The sequence below is a fragment of the Leuciscus leuciscus genome (assembly GCF_965113295.1).
Source record: "Leuciscus leuciscus genome assembly, chromosome: 9".
NCBI classification, from domain to species: domain Eukaryota; kingdom Metazoa; phylum Chordata; class Actinopteri; order Cypriniformes; family Leuciscidae; genus Leuciscus; species Leuciscus leuciscus.
The window spans coordinates 44995236-45015574 of record NC_138733.1 but is presented as its reverse complement, the minus strand read 5'-3'; the positions used below and the strand labels follow the sequence as shown (position 1 = coordinate 45015574).

General features: G+C 39.0%; 1 protein-coding gene across 2 annotated transcripts; it reads right to left on the bottom strand.

The window, feature by feature from the left end:
• Nucleotides 1-2292: 2292 nt before the first annotated feature.
• cbln18 (cerebellin 18) lies at nucleotides 2293-16724 on the bottom strand. 2 transcript variants are annotated; one of them, XM_082179198.1, is made up of 7 exons: nucleotides 16503-16724; nucleotides 13772-14393; nucleotides 13525-13660; nucleotides 6154-6277; nucleotides 5869-6048; nucleotides 5640-5771; nucleotides 2293-2998 (listed from the first exon to the last, which is right to left on the bottom strand). In XM_082179198.1, exons 4-7 carry the CDS (start codon nucleotides 6248-6250, stop codon nucleotides 2697-2699), a joined length of 711 nt encoding a protein of 236 aa, XP_082035324.1. In that variant the 5' UTR covers nucleotides 6251-6277; nucleotides 13525-13660; nucleotides 13772-14393; nucleotides 16503-16724; the 3' UTR covers nucleotides 2293-2696. The 2 variants fall into 2 exon arrangements, with proteins under 2 accessions (XP_082035324.1, XP_082035325.1); XM_082179199.1 differs by lacking the exon at nucleotides 13772-14393.
• Nucleotides 16725-20339: the final 3615 nt, after the last annotated feature.

Sequence of the window (20339 nt, the reverse complement as noted above, 5' to 3'; positions counted from 1 at the left end):
CATGGTTAAACCAAGGTTATTGGAGTAAAACCATGGTTCATTTGTAGTTACTATGGTTTTACTGCAAAAACCATAGTTAAGCAATGGTTACTACAAAAAATCATGATTAAACCATAGTTACTTCAAAAAAAAAAAAAACATGGTTAATTTTCGTAAGGGGTAGAACGGGACTTCAGGTAAGTGGTAGCCTGGCAAGCCAGACCTACATCAAGATGTTGGGTCTGGCAACTCACCATAGACACGGCTCAATCCGAGGGGCGGGATAAACGGCTGTCTTTCAAATTCGCTCTGCACGCAATAGGACAGCGCTTCAACCAACCAGAGCGTTTTCCCAACAGCGGAGCTAGTTGATAGATTCAACTTTTGCCATATCTGGCCGGCAAAACTACGAACACATCTTCCTTTTCTTAAGAATGACTTAAGTGCCGTTCTATGCTCTTTTCTCAAAGAAAAACCTAACTCCAAGTCCTTCAGAGTCGCGGACAAAGCCGATTCGAAAGATTTTCGCCAGCAGCAGCCGCCATTCTTTGTTTTCAAGTGGCAGGGGGAACCGTCGCAACTCTGTCGTCATTATGTTAAGCCCGCCCCGCCTACTCTATACACAACGTGATTGGCCTGACCCAATTGAGGGTTTTTGCAGCTCAAAAGTCAACGGAGAGTTGCTAGACTGCCCTGGCTGCAAAATACATTTTGCTGCCGCTAGGGTACGTCTAGATTTCTAGGCTAAGTAAGTGGTACAGAATGAAGGAATCTCAGGTGAGTAGTCTGTGGCGTTAGTCATAGACGAGACCAGACACTGAGGAGAAGGGATCGGTGGAAGATAAAGGGTGTGTGATGATGAGGTGCAGGTGCAGGTGATCATACATACCAAGAGAGATTCATAATGTAGAAATATGCATGGTCACTCACCACACAAGATTACTGCTACTAGCTTGCCGATGACTAAAAAAATACTTACAAGTAAGCCTCTCCATTTAACGGACAAATATCCTTTGAAACCGGGAGACTAACGCGAAAACTGCCAAACACACCAGCGCACAGCAAACAGAAGGATGCACCAACCGCTATCCCTCATTCATAATGACTTACTTCCACAAAGGAGCAGCACCAAGGATGATGCATCCCAAACAATCAAACACTTTCCTTTTTATATTCTCAACACAGGCCCTGATAGGTTCATAGGACTTAAACGATACTGACCAATCATAAAGGAGTACAAACACTGATAGGTTCACAGGTTTGCATGACATCTGCCAATCATACCGGGACAACAGATAGTATGAGAAAACCTTTTGGATGGTGCTGAGGTGGGCAGCTGGAGGGGATTAATTTGGCGAGACCGTAAAGAAGTCATCAAGTAAATGTATGAGGTAAGGGATACCATATTTGTTAGTGAGGATCCAGCACAGGGCTTTGGATAGTGTGTCAATAGTGGATTGTTTGACTGCTTTCACACCTGATGGTCAAACGGATGGCGAACGGACACACTCCGAAGTGATGCCAGAAATCAGGTTTAATAGGACTTTGAAGGCTGAAGTGATGTCGACTTTGGATAACCTTGCTCCACAACCAATGGACACAAACTGAATTGCTTGATCTATGTGGCAAGGAACAACAAGTATTTTTTGGCAGTAGAAAAAAAAATAAAAAAATGTGGGAGAACCCAGGCTACATGGGGGGAGCCCGTTCTTCTTTACCATTTCAAAGTGAAATCATGTCATTATTATTTATATTTTAAAATTGTCATTATTGTCAGAGCTCTGCCACAGAGTGTAGTGCAGGGGTTGGTATTTGAGGTTTAATTTAGACTGTGTAGAACAGATTTCCAAAGGGCCTATTTACACCTGGTCATTCGTGCGTTTTTACTGATCGGATAGCTATCCATTTTGTTAAAACTGTTCCATTTACTCTTGGCAACATAACCATGTCTCTGCAAAATTAATATAAATCTAATCTTCAATTCCTGCACTATATGCAAATTTAACTGAGTTCACTTCAATGAAAGCAAGATATGAGCTTCATTTAATTTTTCATCAGCAATTTTCAAAATAGTGTCACTACTTTTAATGAAGACACATGTGTTTTAACTTCAGGATGTGATCTTTCAGTTTCATTTGCAGCAGTTTGCAGTTTTCATCTGGAATGTGAATGGCCTCTCTTTCGGAGCAGGATTTGCGTCTGACCTGGGTCCATGTCCTAGTGCCCCTCTGTCTCCTTGCAGTTTCCTATTACTTCTAGACTATCCACACTCTAATAATAGCCAGTGCAAAAGAAGATTATGATCCATTCCTTTATTACATTCTAAAATAATATAGAACACTTCTAATAACAGAGAAAATGTGTCATCCGTATATGGTTAATGCAGCTGATGCTCGTCTGATAAACATCTGATGATGTTCTCTCCTTTGGCTCCAAGCACTTTATACATACACATATGAAGATTAAAGCAAATCAATAAAATAATATATTATAAAATGTCAACAAACTGGAAGTTATAAGTGCCACAGAAAGCTATTAAAGTAACCGTTATTCATTAAGCCATATACTCTGTTGCAATGGTAGCGTACTGCTTTTGTAATTTCTATGACAATTTCACATAAAGAATTCCAGATTAACATATTTTTTAAATTGTTTTAATCTCTGTGGAAGGCATTACAATGAAGATCGTTGTGTATGTGTTTACAGGTCTTCTCTCATTACTCAGAGAATGGATAGATCAGGTATCCACTGAAAGTGTTATGGCCCTGGGTGTCTCCACAAAGCTGTCTGCCTGAGAGCAACTCAACATAGACTTGACAGCCACGTCTAAGCTGGAGAAGAACAGTCTGAGTACTACTATCCTCTGAGTCCTCACGGTTATCCTCCCAGGAGGAGGCAATCAGCTGACCGTTCTTCATCAACTGCAGCTTTTGGTAGAGCCGCTCTCCTGCATCGCCAGCTTTGGAATAAGCCGTGAAGGAGAAGAAGAAGAGCCCAGCGTGGGGGGCTGTGAATGTACCTGTGAAGAATCAGGTTCAGCTTGAATACTTTGTATTGTTGGCTTACTCAGACTTATTTTGAGAAGCTGTTTCTATAAGGATGATATTCTAAGCATAATTTAAATTAGATGTTGGGTTAATCATTTGCACATGTACTTATACTGGGAACAATTCATTCCACAGCTCAATGAAATCCACTAATTTGAATACTAGCATTTGTTTTTGGCCCAGTGGCCTTTGTTACACATTTGAATCTAAGGCTACGTCTACATTAATCCGGATACATTTGAAAACAGAATTTTCGTTTAAAAATGCTCTCCGTCCACACTGGCGTTTTCAGGCGTTTTCAGTGCGGATGAGAAACTTCTGGAAAATGCTAAATTCACCTTACTGCGCATACGTAAAACTGAGATGAAACAGATGGAAAAATAAATAATAAAGTTATCACGCGATTCTAATGACAGGATCATTTTGTGACAACAGTGTGAAAGTGAATAGCACACAACAGGCACAATATCGGTATAAACATGAATATTTATTGGTACAATATGCGTTGCATGACCGAACTTACGTCATCGTTTTTAAATATCTCCATTTTGACAGTCACGACAGCAGGACGATGGCGAGGGCCGTGGGAGAACGGCGCGAGGCCGGTGGCGTGATTACTGATGAGCGACAAATCTCTCACGGAGGAGCGGCAGCAGAAAAGGAGGAGTGACGGCAGTGAAGGACGAGAGAGGACCAGGCCTGGACTATTTTATTTGATGTTTTGGTAACACTTTACAATACAGGTGCACTAATAAGCATTAATTCATGTTTAACTAATGCACAGGTAATCATGTGTTAGTGTATGATTCATGAATAACTAAACCATTAATTAATGATTACTGCATCAGTAACTAATAAAGATTCTAAATGGTTAATAGATGAAGTCATATATGAATTGTTGTTAATTAAATGTTTCATAATGTATTCATTCCTTAATAACATATTTTATTAACTAATAGTGTAAATTAATGCGTTAATTACCACAATGGGTTGAAGTCATGTACTTCAACTTAGATTTGTCTGCTTTAATTAATTAATTTATTAAACTGGTTAAGATTAAATCAATGATGAATAAGGGTGGTCCTTAAAGGGCTGTTTTCTTTGATCTTAGAAAAAAAAGTGAAGTAGATTGAATACAGTATATCTCCATTCTGGATGTACTATCGTAAAACTTCAAATAATAGCCGAGTCCCAAATAGACGCCTGTCTCTTTTACACTCCTGGTGTGGCTACAGGTTTGGATAAATAAAGGCCGGTCTCTAATAGAGGCCTGGTCTGTTTTTTTTAGTTTCGGGTTGTATTTAATCTTCTAAAACCCGTCAGATTGTCTGTTTAAGCCAGTTCTATTGAGCAGATTGCGCACGCAAGAGAACCCTGCGCATCTGGGCGGGAGCTGTTAGCGCAAACAAGGCAGGCAGAGTTAGCGGAGGCCGGAGAGGGAGAAGTGGAGGAGAGTGACGAGGAGGAGGAATTCGCCAATGAACTTGTAGTTGAGGATCGCGGTGATGATGATAGAAATGAATAGGGTCCTTTTGTATCACATTATTGCAGTTGTTGTACAGGGAAGCCTTCATTCTTTCTTGTTGATGTGTTTCGGATAACTTTCAGTTTATGGCCAAAAGTTTTGTTTTGTTTAAGGATATTATGGAATTAAGATCATGTCTGTACTATGTTATGATTGTACTGTACAATTATATAGAATCGTAAACTTATTCTGCAGTCTGAATTCACTTTACCTCAGAGCGTCCGTTAACTGAATGAATTGAGAATATCACCTGAAAATCCGATAACATCAGCAGTTTTCATCCACGCACCTGATTTCTGTTAATGAATGTAAAACTGAATGTATATTGCAGCACAGGATGAAGTCAGTATATACATTAACGACGATTTGAGACAATGTACACTAATAGAGAATAATGTGTTCGAATTGTAAAGACGTGGCACTGGGCTTCTCGTCTGGTACGCGACCCCCTTTAGACATACGGAAATATAGTAGGCTAATTCTTACATTAACTGATCTGTTAAACACAAACACAGATATGGTAACCTCCTACTGTCATGCTCATCTCAACACTAAATTAAAGGCCTGTCTCATATAGAGGTCTGTCTCAAATACAAGCCGGTGCAGTTCGGCGATTTGGGAAAATAAAAGCCCAGGCTATTATTTGAAGTTTTATGGTATGTGTTGACTTATTTAAAGAAGAAGAAAGTTATGAGCGCTGCAGTATAGTGTCTGTAGAAATTGTATTTGCTTAAAGTCTAGAGTGACCGTGGCATTATTTTCTCCTTATTTCCTCTCCTCTCTCTAGCCGAGTTCAAGTCAAGTGGTATTGTGTCATGTCCCAGCTCTCAGTTATCCCAGTTATCCTGTACCTGTAGCATTTCATTCTTCTCTCGATTCACACTACTTGCCTAATCTCACCCCTTCACCGGTTCAGAGACCGCCTCATCGGCTTTTGACCTGTTGGACTGCCTTGTTTAATTAAAATTGTATTCAATAAACATTCAGAACTGCCTTTGACTCCTCCAATAGTTTTTTGACATTAGGTTTATGACACAGCCCTAATATGTAAAGTTGTAATGTTGCACGGTGTATTTCGGCCTGCTTACCCAATGCAGAATTGTACCCATTTCCCTGATTGAGTGAGACAGACTGGTAAGAGATGGACATGTTGCTGGTGAAAGGCCCAAGACATCCACTCATTGGTAGCATTGCAGCAGTGAAGGCTATCTTAGATCCAGCTTGAGGATGGGACAGAAAGCAAAGAAAATTCTGCAAACATTTGCATAATGTTCCATCTCAGATAAGTAAATGTGAGGTGACAATTGTGATGACTACCTGTGACTTCCTCTATTTGGCTGTTCAGGTGAGACAATCCTTCCCATAAGCCAACCAAACGCATGAAGGTGGCCTCCTCCAGCTCAAACAGTGGCTTCGCAACACAACAGCAACCCTGCTGTCTCCTGAATGCACACTCACAGTCCCATCCACCACAGGGCAGAGTCCCTGTCCAACTCACTGAATGGAAGGAAAAAGTAACAAAAGTGAGTAGAAAGTGAAACAAAGCCCTGCAAAACCTGTAATTATATGAACCTGAGAATAATACATGGTCAAATTATTCACCAGCAGTTTCACGCAGGAGGTCAAAGGCCGTGGCAGCCTCTGACCTTGAGCAGAGACAGAGAATCATCAAAATACATGGACCAGCAAGTGTCTTCATCCTCAGAATCCCCAGAATCCAACTGTCCTTTAAAATAAAACAGTTTTACATATTTAATTGTTTTAATATATATATAACATACATACATACACATGCGTACACACGCATACACACACACACACACACACACACACACACACACACACACACACACACACACACACACACACACACAGTAGAGCTGAAAAATCCAAAAATATGGGATTCAAATCTAATTTAAACCCTTGAAATGTGAACGAAAACCTTCATTATTTAAAACATAACAAAACAAAGAAACATAAAAATAAAGAAGAAATATTATGCCCCAGGTCTCTACTAGAGTGTTCCCCAACCCTGTTCCTGGAGACACCACTAGTACACATTTTGGCTGTGTTCCCTGTCTACCTTTGGAGACTGCTTATACAGTCAACCTGAATCATATGATGACCAATCACATTATCCCTTTGATATCATTGATTTGCTGCCAGAGTTGTACAGATTTGAAGTCTCTTTAAATGGTCAGGTTCACCCAAAAGTAAAAATTATCCCATGATTTTCTCAGACAAAATGATATCTAGGGCTGTGACGGTATGGGATTTTTTCTTACCGCGGTAAAGAAGCAACAAATCTCGCGGTTTGGCGGTTAACCGACCCCCCACCCACCCCAAAAATAAATAAATAAATAAATAAAATAAAAATCACCCGCGGCCGCGTCACACACTGCAGAGGCGATCAAGAACGCATGTAGCTTGTAAATGACAATGGAAATGAATAACATAAAGCAGTATTCTTTATTAACAAATAAACAAATTAACAAATATTAAATTGTAAATATTAATAATTAACTATTAAGGCCGGCGACACACTGGCTGCGTGGTGTGAGTGTGGCGTTTCTGTTGTGTCAGCTGCGTGGCTTTTTTTATGTCTTTGCACACCAGAAACAGCGCTGCTGCTGCTAGGTGACATATAAGCCTCATTGGTGATATATTCGACATATGGGGAGAGAGTTGTGGAAGGCCTATACTTAATGTTAAACATAAATATAACAGCAAAGACAGCGTCGGCAGTATTGATGGCAAAATAGGCTACAGAATATTTCGTTCTGTATTGACAGGTGCAATATTTGAAAATCGATAATATTTTTTTTAATTACATTTATATCTGCATTTATGTCAAAACCTAAACTTTCAAACATCAAAATGTAATTTATTAATATGTATTCATGTCAAAATGACATACAAACATTTTTTCCTATTCTATTTTGCTAGGAAACGCTTCCAACAGGCTTGCGTGAAAAATAGGCGTCGGTTCTATTTCTAGCATGCACGCTTTTTTCCGCGCGGCTCGTGCCGCACCTGAGACGCGCGTGTCACGCAGGCTGTGTGCAAGCTCTAACCTGTTAACATGGGAGCCGAAATAAAAACGGACACGCCACGCAGCCAGTGTGTCGCCGACCTAAGGTAGGTGTGCTGCACTTAAGTCCAGCAAACGCCACAGGATGGTTAATTTTTCTAAGATGTGGTCTTAAGTTAGTGGTATTTCCTCGCGAGACGGATACTTTTGTGCGACAAATACGGCATATTGCCTTGTCCAAATTCACCGGCTTCCCCTGTCACCTGCCTCAAAGGCAACACAGTATTTGGGTTAGACACTAGATTCGTGGCTATTTTTTAAATCATTCGGCTAGCGCCGTCAACTGTTATTGCCTATACCACATGAGAGAGATCGCTACTTGCAATTAAAATCTAACTCCAACTGTTTACGTTATGCTTGTCTTTTATGCCTGTGTTTGTTTGTATTTAATTGAACATTATCTGTAAACATCACAAGTACTGAAACCTAGCAGTTAATTAATAATAATCAGACACACAAAAAAATAAATCCCCCATATGTTTAACGGACTGTCCCTCCCTTGCGCAGGAAGCGTTTTTTTTTTTCTCCAGAAGCACTTGAACATGGGACTCGCAGATACAGTAAATTATAAGCAAATATTAATGTGTTTATAGTTCATATCACACACCATATGCACTCCTGTGACTTTCAAAAAAAAAAAAAAAAAAAAAGTGCGGTGATGACCTCACACCGCGGTAGGCATCTCATTAACGCGATATTGCGGTGATGCGGTTATCGTCACACCCCTAATGATATTGTGATGACGGGTGCTAAGATGACGTCATCACTGCCGAAGTCTTTACAATCTGTTTATGGGCTTATGTATCTTTATTTGTTATTTATGGTTTTGTGTTTCTTTTGACTATGGTGCAGTCCCTTAGGTTCATTATTACATAACATTAATTTACAATAAGTTTAAGACATGCTGTTTGGGTTGGTTGCAGATAGGTGCACATATCAGTGGTCATCACAACATGTTATGTCTATTATAGTTTTCCTTTGTTTGTTCTCATTAACCACACAGAGACAAGTTGTAATTATGCATTTTTGTTATTTATTATTTCAAATCTGTATTTATCTCCACATTGCAAACAGTGACCCCACATGTTGTCTACTCACCATTTCCTGTTCCTGTGACTCCTCAAAGGAGGGGGTGGGACTACAGTTTCCCTTTTTCTTGTGTTGGGTTAAACCATTTCTATTAATAGGGAAGGGAACTTAACCTTTGTTTATGTAGGTATGGAGAAATGTCTTCTGGTGTCTACAATTAGTTTAAATATCTGAATGAGTTTATTTTAATTGTTTTTGGAAGTTAAATGGTCATATGTTTCGGCTACAAAGGTTTTTGGTATTGTTGCCCCTGCAGTTGGTACGGTCTTGAGTGTAATGAGCCTGTCCTAGGCTATATAAGACAGTCTAAACTGAACCTGAGGATGGTAAAGAGGGGGTCATATTGCTGAATGTAATCATGAAGATTTTGCTGCCTGTAGCAATTTGTTTTTCTTTGTTTGTTGATACATCAAAGTTTGCACTGAGTTAAGTGTATGTTTATTTTGGTTTAATTTTGTAATTTTTTCTTTTGCCATAACACTGTGAATATATTCACCCCTACTTCTTCACTGGCATGAAATAAAAATCGTTGGATGATATCTGAGTCCTGAGCCTATCTATCACCTCCCCTTGATCTCCACGGGACACGTTATGACAGATATCCCATGATTTTCTGACAAAAACGTACAACCGCATTCTCAAAAAATTCTTCTGGCCTGGCTTGAAGAGAGATGTGTCTCAGTATTGCTGCACAAATAAGCCTTGCTTAAGTGTTTATCCACTTTCAGATTGGCAAAAATCAGGGGACAAATTTTCAAGTGTTGAAAACCTTCACACATCGCATTCCTATCATCCTAAAAAAGCCAGGGTGCTATTGAACGTTTTCATCAGACGTTAAAGTCGATGTTGAGAAAGTACTGTCTAAGTTTTGGTAAAGAATGGGACGAGGGGGTCCATTAGTATTGTTTGCAGTTTGTGAAGCGACTCAATAATCTCTGGGATTTAGTCCTGCAGACTTAGTATTTGGTCACTCCGTACGAGGTCCGCTGAAGGTACTGAAAGACGGGATGTTGAATGACAAAAAGTCATCTGATCAAAATGTGCTGGATTATGTTAGTCGGTTTCGAGAACGACTACATAATGCATGTTCATTTGCACGAAAATCGTTGTCAATTGCTCAGGAGGGCATGAAAAACGGAATTATAAGTTGTATATATGTTGATTGACGTTGTGCGTGAAATTTTACCTGGCGATGAAGTTTTGGTGCAGTTACCAGTACCAGGTTCGGCCCTGACCGCTCGTTTCTCTGGTCCGTACAAGGTATCAAAAAGGTTGAGTGAGACTGACTTTGTGATACACACGCCTGATCGCAAACGAAAGTTTTGAACTTGTCACATTGACATGTTGAAAACATATTGTTCTCGAAAATCATCTGAGAAATTTGCAGATGAAAAGAAAAAGCCAGTGCGGTTCATACTGAGGTTTTAGCTGCAGTTACCGTTGTGGTGTCTGACTCTACTGCAGTGAATAGTGAGGTGTTGCTGCCATCTCCTGGTGAGTGTTATACTGATGATGGTGTAACACTTCGTAATGATTTGTCAATGTGTGGTAGACTTTCGAATTCAGAAATTTAAAAAAATTTGCCCGAAAACCTTGCGAATTTGCTTGAGTCACAGAAACAGGATGTCATGAAACTAATTCAAGAATTTCCCATGCTGTTTAGTAATGCGCCAACTCAAACGCATGTATGACAGCATGATATCCAAGTGACGTGTAATTCTTCCATTAAGCTACATGCATATCGAGTGAATAGTTTTAAAACGTTCTGTGATGAAGACTGAGGTTGATTTTTTGTTGAAGAATAACCTAGCTGAACTTAGTTATAGTCCGTGGAGTTCTCCTTGTCTTCTTGTTTCAAAGTCTGACGGTACATTCCGGTTTTGCACAGATTACCGAAAAATAAATTCTGTGACTGTACCAGATAGCTATCCTCTTCCTAGGATGTAAGACTGCATCGATAACTTGGGTTCTGCTAAGTTTGTGATGAAATTAGATTTGCTGAAAGGGTATTGGCAAGTGCCATTTACCGCTCGAGCTGCGGAAATTGCAGCTTTCGTTACTCCGGATAACTTTCTACAGTACCGAGTTATGGCGTTCGGGTTGCGAAACGCCTGGCAACTTTCAGCGCCTTGCAAACATTGTACTGTTAGGAGTTCAAAATTGTAATGCAAACCTCGATGATCTAGTGATTTATTCTTCTGATTGGTTTGAGCATTCGACTGTTCTTCTGAATTTTTTTGAAGATTAGCTGACGCATCACTGACAGTTAATTTGGCCAAGTGTGAATTCGGTAAAGCAACTATTACCTATTTGGGCAAAGAAGTAGGTCTAGGTCAAGTCCGTCCTGTTAGTGCCAAAGTATCTGCCATTGCTGACTTTCCTATTCCTACGTCGGTTTTTAGGTATGGTTGGTTACTACAGAAGTTTCTGCCGAAATGTCTCTACTGTAGTACATCCTTCGACCAGTTTGTTAAGCCCAGCGAATGCTTTTGTTTGGACCGATACATGTCATCATGCTCTTGATAGCACAAAGCTGTTGCTGACTAGTGCACCTGTTCTTGCTGCTCCAGATTTCACACATTCTTTTGAATTGGAAGTGGACGCTAGTGCTTTAGGCATGTTCTCATTCAAGAAAATGATGTTGGTTATGAGCATCCCATTTGTTACTTTTCTTGAAAATTCAATCGACATCAGCGAAATTATTCCACCATCGAGAATTATTCCGAGGCGGGTGGATGATTTGTTTTTGGCTGCGGATTCGGGTGACGTTGGAGATCATCCGCACATCTCTAATTATCCAGCAAAACATTTCTCTCGTTAGGCGGAGAAAAAAATACTCCACTGTGTTGAGCCTTCGTCCTCCATCGCGCCATTAATATGTCGTGTGATCGCAGTTGGTGGTGTCCACCTGAGTTGACGTCCCTTTTTAATGACGTACGACTCGCATTTACTGGAGAATATCCGATTTGTCCGCTTACATGGCAGAGGCAAATGCACGTGTCCGATTCATATCTGATTTATTTCCACATATGAGTGACGCCTGAAAACGATCTGAGAATATCGGAATCCATGTGCTTTTTTCCTGCTCACATGTTCGCCGATCATATCCGATCTTTGCCACATGAGAGGAAAACATCGGAATTGGGTCACTTGAACCATGCAGTGTAAATGGGGCCTGAGAGACTGATCGATGTCTGGGGGTTCACTGCTTTTATGATCTGGCAGCTGGATCAGCTCTCGTTTGTTTGTGCCTGTGCTTGTGCCCTTGAGACATGCTGGATGTGCAATGCTAAATGTTTGTTACCGTTGCCCTCATAAACTCTCCATCTCAGTCACCGTCCGACACTGTGGGAGAGGCTGTGAGTCAGGTAAGCAGGTCACGACCTACATTTGCACACGTAGTTTCTATGTATTAGACGCACTAGTGTCAGGAGTGATGCTATTATGTATGTTTTTGTTTGTTTAGTTAGTATAGTTTAGTTATGCGTCTTGTACGCTGAAGATGTTTCTTTCTACATTTTTTGTTGGTAGTTCAGTTCCTTAACTTTAGAAAGAGGGTTTCCTTGTTTTATTCAGTTTTTGATTTAAGGACCACTGTCTCGCTCCTTCCTCTCCACCAGATTGTTTATGGATTTTGCTCATTCTTGTTACGTTGTACATATTGTAAATATGAATTACTTCATTACTTTACCTTATTACTACTTCACTTTATTGCAGTTGAAGAATTAAATCTTTCAACTAAGTTGTTGGTTTGTTGTCCGTTCCTTTTCTTTTGCAATTCCCATTACTGTCTTGACACATGCAAAACTTTTGTTATGTCTAATAATATTCCAAGACAAATAACATCTAATTAACGAGGGATGTAACAATTAGTATACTTTTTCTCACTCAATCCGCTTGTATGCGGATGAGTGTGACGTTTAAGTCATTTGATTAAACCCGGGAAAAATCCGCCATATCTCGTCTCTCAAGCATCTTTTCCTCCGACACCACATATTGTTTTTCTCTCTGGGCAACAACATCTCAACTTTGTGTTTCAAGGTCATCAGCAAATGAGTGTGGCATGTAGAGAACTGTGTTTAGAGTTTTGCAAAAAGTGTGTTTTTTCAATTGCAAACTGAGTGTAAAGCATATAATGTGCTTGCAGTTTTGCAGACTTGGTCTGAAGATTCGATATATGAGTGAATGGTTTCACTGAGTGAGCCTCAAGTTCCACTTTTAGTGAGAAAGCAATTTGAAAAAAACCTTTAAAGCTAACAGGGGAAATGGAGCTTTTTTTCAATTAAGTTTTTCATAAATTCTTATGCTGACAGAATAATTTGTATTAAATTAAAAATGCAAAATAGAAGTATTATCACCAAAAGCACTCATATTATTTTCAGTTTATATATTTTAATTAATTATATAATAAACGTGTGAGCCCTAATATACAGTATAAACATATAAGCCAGTGTAGAAATTAAGCAAACAGGGAGATGTCTTTTTGCCCTGAGGAATCAATGGAATCAAATAGACAGAAGCTAAAATACGACATTGAAAACCTACAGTGCCAGCTAAGAATAAACATGACACTCAAACATAAACCAGGCGTTTGTGAATTATTTATATAAAACTACTACTAACGTGTCTAAAGGTAGAAACTGGTTACTAATGTATCTAACTATATACAGGTGAGGCTGTAACTGCCTCAACACTATTTTTTTCAAAAGTTGTATGTAAAAAAACAAAAAAAAACATACAAATGAGTTTTCTGCTTACTTATGTTTTTAGATATAATTTAGTTTAATACTTACTGCTATGAAGAAACAGATGAGGTGCAGAAGAATGGAGTCAGTCACAGAGCAGAGTTGTAAGTGGACCGTTCTTTGCAGGTTTATACAGTGGGTGGAGTTGCTCTGAGTTCCTCACCCTCTGAAGCATCTGATAAGGCTAAACAAGTAAAGAAAGAATATGGGACACCACAATGCCTTTCATTTGTTTCATTTGAACATGAATACATGAAAAGATTATTTTGTAACTGATACCCAATATATTTCTTACCAGGATACTCTGGTCTCTTTCAACTCCTCATGGACTATAGATAATATCATGGTGTGTGATTGTTCACCAGTCATTTTAGCGACACATGAAGAATGTCCAAATCTAGAGGTGGGTGCAGGATTTGGTTTCCTGATTCTCAGAACAGGGTGTAGACTAGAGAAAGATGTGAATCTAAGATCATTGTTTACAGTGTTGTCTCATATGTGCCTGTATTTTAATATTGTCCCAAATCTTGAGCACAAATTTACTGTGATTGTTATTTAAGATTAAAGTGATATATTGGCAAATAATCACTTATTTTAAAGCCGAGGGAGGGCCAAGTGTAATATGAAACTTTTTGTTTTTGTTTTTTTGTCTGCCACAAAGAAAAAAAACCCTGAAGATATAAAAGGCTAAAAGCAATTCTTCCATGTGACTAACAAAAAACTGCAGCCATGTCTCTGGCAAAAACTGCCAGGCACACAAACATGAAATGTCCCAGTCACTCGTCCCTTTATCCCTCCATCCTTCCGGAGATCCTCCATGGACTTGAGACAGGTGTGTCGCTTGGGTGTCGTCTCTCATCAGGCTTCATTCCACCGGCCTTGCTCTGTTCCCACGGATCACATCTTGGATAAGTTTCCTACGTTGTAGTTTTACAAATAATGCAATCAATACAGACAATGATGTGCAAATGCAGATGTTTTGCATGTGTAAAGCATATACAGTAAAGGTGAAGTGTCCAAGTTTTGTCAACAAAAAACAAATGGTATCAGTCTCAATCCCTTGCAGGGCCACAAGATATTGACCCTTATGAAAAAGACGTTTATCCAAGTGTGCAATTAGTATACTTCTTTTAAACTAAAAATAAATAAAAAGTATATTTTCAGTCTACGTTTTATGTACTTCTCAGAAACATACTTAAAATTGCAGTGCGTATACCTGACATATACTGACAGAAAAGTATATTTGGCCTTATTCATGGGTTTCATCCGGTCCCTTTCCACAGGTGTATTAATCAAGCACAATGCAGTCTGCATTCATAATCTAGGTGCTTGATTTTATACACCTGTGGAAAGGGACCGGATGAAACCCATGAATACTTGTATCTATCTTTTGATTGAGATGTACTTAAAATATAATAAAGTATTCTAAGTATACACTTGGCTTGTAGTTGTGTTTACTCTTTTGATTTAGTAACCTATTAATTACTTTTTTTCCACATAGTTTTACATACTGTGTTATAAACTTACAAAAAAAGATTGCAAAAAAAAAAAAAAAAAAAAGAAGATTGCTTACATAAATGTAAACATCAAACTGCATATAAGATCAAAACATTACCGAATGAAATATCGATCCAGGAAGAGGAAACAACCGTGATAAGCTGTTTATTTTTTTTATTGCTTACACACAATTTCTGAAACTATGGCTCCATTTCTAAAACTCAACACACAAAACCACAAAACATACACACAACATGCAAGACATCAGATATCTCTTGCAAAAGCTAACACATTCAAAACTATTTTAACTCTTCTAAAAATGGTGTTTTTGCATAGTAACTCTACACACAAACATCAAATGATTAGCCACATACACGACAAACTACATGCAGGTGTGAAAAATATAAAACACTGTTATCTTTTGACTTTTGCTTGTTCTGTGTGCAGTGGAGTTACAGGAGTTTGTCACACATGTGCACAAATACACTGTATATACAGTATGTATGCTTATTCAGTATATATATATATATATATATATATATATATGTTCACTAAACAGAAATGCAAGGGAGGGGTAAATATTTCATTTTCAAAACACTGTATATTCAGTGTACTTGACCACTAAAGGGTCAACAGTAGGGCTGCAACAAACGATTATTTTGATAATCGATTAATCTAACGATTATTAGAACGATTAATCGACGATTATTTCGCCGACTAATCAGTAAGTTTGGAACGATTATTCAGCTTTTTCAATTAGTTAAAACACTGAGTTATACATATTCTAACTATAATATAAAAAAAGAAAATCACTTCAGCTTTTGAAATGGTTGTTTTAGTGAACTTTGAGCAACTAACCAGGTCATTCTCTTTAAGTTTTCAGATTTCTGCCCAACTCAAATCACACACAAATGCTCTCTAAGCATTGTTTAAATATTCTGTTCTCTTTCAATAGAAAAAAAATAAACAAAAATTAATCAGCTGCACTACAGACAAACTTAAACTGCAAACAATTATTATAAGAATAAAAAATAAATAAAAATAAATGACATGGCAATTGAGCTGAGCTGACAGAGACACTCATTCACCTTTTAATTTACAGTATGAAAAAGTAACTGACATGATATTCTTCATAACATCTCCTTTTGTAAGTCTTCATGAATATGGTACAAAATAAAGGCAAGTGATAAGACTGTAATACCTAATAGGGTTACAATAATAAAAACAGCCCTGACTCCTAAGCTCGATCAAGCTGTATTCTATGCAAAAATAAATCATCACATTAGTGTAATTATATTATTATTGTTAATATTATTGCTATTATTAGTAGTATTGCATTCTCTAATAAAGAGATTTACTGCTAGTTATTTAGCTCCAGCTGGAGAACATTCACCTCTCACCGGCTCCTCTTGTTTCCTCTTTAAGTGCTTTAACATGCATGTTGTGCTCCCGTGAAAAGCAAGTTACGCCTAGCATGTATTGCACACGACAGCATTCTTGGTTTGAAGTTTTGTGAAACTTTCACGCACCTTGCTAGTTCGGATTCGTTTGCACTCCGTCATAATTCGCGCTGTGTTTTCTTCTACCGCAATAGCATTTGTAACGGATGCATTACACTCTAGCGCTACAGCGCCGTAGTGGTCAAATAGCGATATTACAGGCCCTTACATTAGGTCACGTGAGATCAAACGTCTACTCGACAACAAAGATATTTGTCGACAATGTCGACTAATCGTTTCAGCCCTAGTCAACAGTAACAGACTAAACAATTGCATTTGAAGATACTGTAAACTAATAGTGTTGTTACTGCCCACATAGCAAACAGACTTGGCCCAAATGTGGCCTCATCGTGGCACTGCTGGCGTGTTGCCGGCACTGGCATGCATCATGTCAGCCAACTGTGGGCCATGTGTGGGCAATGATGGCACTGCATGCATGACGGCAGACAACATTTGGGCCGATTGTGCATGGGAGGTGTGTGGCCCAGATCAGTGTAGCGATTATGGGCCATACTTTGTGTACTGGACAATTATAAGTATTTAGGCCGCTACTATATATTCAAGGATTTCTTTTTCTTTTTTCTTTTTTTTAATTCATACAAAATAGTCTGTTTATTTTGGTGCGATCTCCACGGTAACAGCAGCTTTCTGGTTGGTGGATGAGGATCACGTGATTGCGTCGTTTGAAATTTCTCCCGCTGAAGGGTGAAGAAGACGTCTGTCAGACAACCGAACCGTTCAGGTAAGTGAAGCTATTTTGTGCACGACCCTATTTTTTTTAAAAGTCTATATATTGTGTACGACCTAACATTAGATGTAATAGCCTACATACTGCATATGCAACCACATGGGTTCTCTTTTGCACTCAGGCCGAAACAGATCAAGCCTGCGATGTGTTTACAGCTCTCTTATTTTTTTTAGTGTTTTTATTTAAGCTTAACCTCGATTAAAAATCGACCGTGGCGGGTACGAAGGTTATTTTGGCAGGTTATGTAATGGCAATCTTTAAAAAATAGAAGAACATCTCTTTTTTGGAGCTTTTTTAAATACCTGAATTCAAACTCGGATGTCACCTTGTTCTTTATTGAAGTGAACTTTTGCCTATATGGTAGCTGATTCACTGCCCTGAACTTGAGAACGCGAGTACAGACTGACGCGACCGGGGTGCGATTGTCCTGCGGGTCATTCAATAGTGCCACATTATAAGCAATCATTTCCTGTATAAAATTTAACCGAAGCAACCTTATTTTAATTTGTTACCTACATTTATTTACAGTAGGTGGATGAATATTTGTATATGTATTTATTAATTTAGTATTTTGTCTTTTAGCTGCTGTGAGGAAAAAATCGTCTGACACATGCCTCTGATCAGGAGATAGAAGCAACAATACAAAGATGGCTTCAACTTGCTCCTGATAGAGATGGAGAGCGCTTGAGGAGAAAAGAGGGGCTGCAGAGCTGTACTTCACTTCCTGAGGACAGTCCTAAATAGCATCACTTTCTCCCTCACACATACAAACATTCTTATGTGCAAATTTGTTTTAAGTATTTTTTTTTATTTGCTCTATGTTTGTTGTGAGTAAAATTATATTATATGTTTAAATTTCAGTGCTAGGTTCATTGAAAGATTCATTTAGTTAGAATTGAAAAATGTTGTACATAGTTGGCTGTTCAGGCAACTAAAATAGTGTTCACAAATTCTAGCAGTTTTTTTTTGGCTTGTGCATTACTACAATAAGTAAACTACTGTTTAAGACAGACCAGAACATTTTGAAATTAAATGCACTTTGAGGTGGTAATAAGATGTTAAGCTTTGAATGTACTAAAAAAAATTGAAAATAATAATAATTTATTATTGGCTTGTGCCTATTGTTAAATAAACTATTTTTGAGAATTTAATTTTCTTGAGCCTTGTTTGTTCACATGGTTTGGGTAAGATTAGGCTGGGTTATGGCTCAGTTTTGGGTTTTCTGGTTAAAGGGTGGTGTTGATATGGTTACCCACATAGCAATTTTTTTCTGGCCCAGCTCCGGGCCACACAATCACTTTTCCCTCGGCCCAAGTACCGCAAAGAATGACGGCCCTTAAGTGGCCCAGAACTGGATTAGAGACAAGGGTCACACATGGGCCATAACTGGCCCGAATCTCAGCCATAAGGTACTAATAATAAAACCTGTTTTGGCCCAGTTCAGGGCCAGTTAAGGGTGACTAACTGGCTGAGATTCGGGCCAGTTATTGCCCATGTGTGACCCTTGTCTTTAATCCAGTTCTGGGCCACTTCAGGGCCGTCATTCTTTGCGGTACTTGGGCCGAGGGAAAAGTGATTGTGTGGCCCGGAGCTGGGCCAGAAAAAAATTGCTATGTGTGTGTAATGTAAAGGGGGGAAAAGTTAGTTTTCACCCAGTCTCCTGTTTGGTTCTGGCCACAAAACCTCATCAACATCACAAGCAATGTTCTCTTTGGCTAAACAACGCGGTAAGTAGCTTCTGGAGTGGCGTATCCAGCCCTGGCATGTCACCACAGGCCTCCTCAATCACTTGGAGAAGCGTTGGTGGTGATGGCGATTGTATACCTTCCAACGCCACGCCGAAAAGAACACTTCTGTTGGGTTTAAAAATGGAGAATATGGTGGCAGGTTGAGCATCAAAAGTCACAGATGGTCTTTGAACCAACTGAGGACCAGAGCAGTCCGGTGGAAACTTACGTTGTCCCAGATGTCAACAAACCTTGACTGCTCTGGTCCATTCCTCTGGTCATTGGGAATGAGGATATTGTGCAGGGTATTGTTGGAAAGTTTTTTCTTTCTTTAAAGCAGACCAGGAGACGTTGGGATCACGTTCAAACAGAAGAGTTTCTTTATTTGAGCGCGGCTGCGGTTCGTCCAACAAAATCTAAATCTAATACAGTATTCAGTGTAATTATACTTCTCAAAGAGGGGAGGGATTACATAGAGGTGAAGTCTCTGAACAAAGCATGTAAATTAAGTATGAACACACCCTACTCTGAGAGCGCTACCAGTCCAATTGAATCAGCATAACTATTCAAAAGCATATGTGTTAATCCAATCAGCCTAACGATTCATCGTCTAGGGCTGGGGCTCGAGCCATTAAAGACAAAAGGTGACTTACAATGGAGAAAAACAGGACTGGCAGAAACTGTTGTTACTATTATCCTAACCTAACCTTAAAATGCTAACTTCAATGTACTCAACTTTTACTGTTGCAACCTAAATTAAACATTTCATAAATTTGTAATACAACAGTATCAAGAAAAGTGATAATGTGGGCAGTACTGTAAGGACCAAGAGTGGCATGATGATGGACACCATTGTGACTGATGGCTGCACACATTGTGATGTTTCCACCACGCTGTCTAGAGACTTTGACGAAAGAGTGTAAGATTTCTTCCCCTATGTCTTGTTAAATCCGACCTCATCAACATAGATGAAATCATGATGTTCAGTAGAAGCTTCTAATTCCATAACTTTCTGAAACAGACAAGACAAAACATTGTAAAGTTTGAACACACATAGAGCAGTCATCAAGGACAATATAGCTTACTTGTACATATTCATAGCAAAGCTGTTAACGCTGTCAGAATTTCGTTCATATGGTACTGTGTAGAGCTGCTTCATTCGAATCTGATTGCATTTCAAAAGATCGCTTATTGTGGATAAACTCACCCTATTTATGTTACTGAATGTTGTGTTGACAGTGATGATGTGTTGTTGCAGTTGTTGTAAATGTATGCTGTTATTGGCTATGACCATATTCACTATGTGTTGTTCCTGCCCTGCTGTGAACAACCGTCTTCTTCCTCTGATGCGGGGTCGTCTAGCAATTCTGCAAAAACATGAAGTGAATGGTT

Coding starts and splice junctions, on each gene's coding strand:
- cbln18 (XM_082179198.1), bottom strand. CDS start 6,250: ATGAAGACACTTGCTGGTCCATGTATTTTGATGATTCTCTGTCTCTGC. Junction 6,049..6,153: donor CCTCCTGCGTGAAACTGCTG/GTGAATAATTTG, acceptor CCTTCCATTCAG/TGAGTTGGACAGGGACTCTG. Junction 2,999..5,639: donor TGGGTACAATTCTGCATTGG/GTAAGCAGGCCG, acceptor GATTCTTCACAG/GTACATTCACAGCCCCCCAC.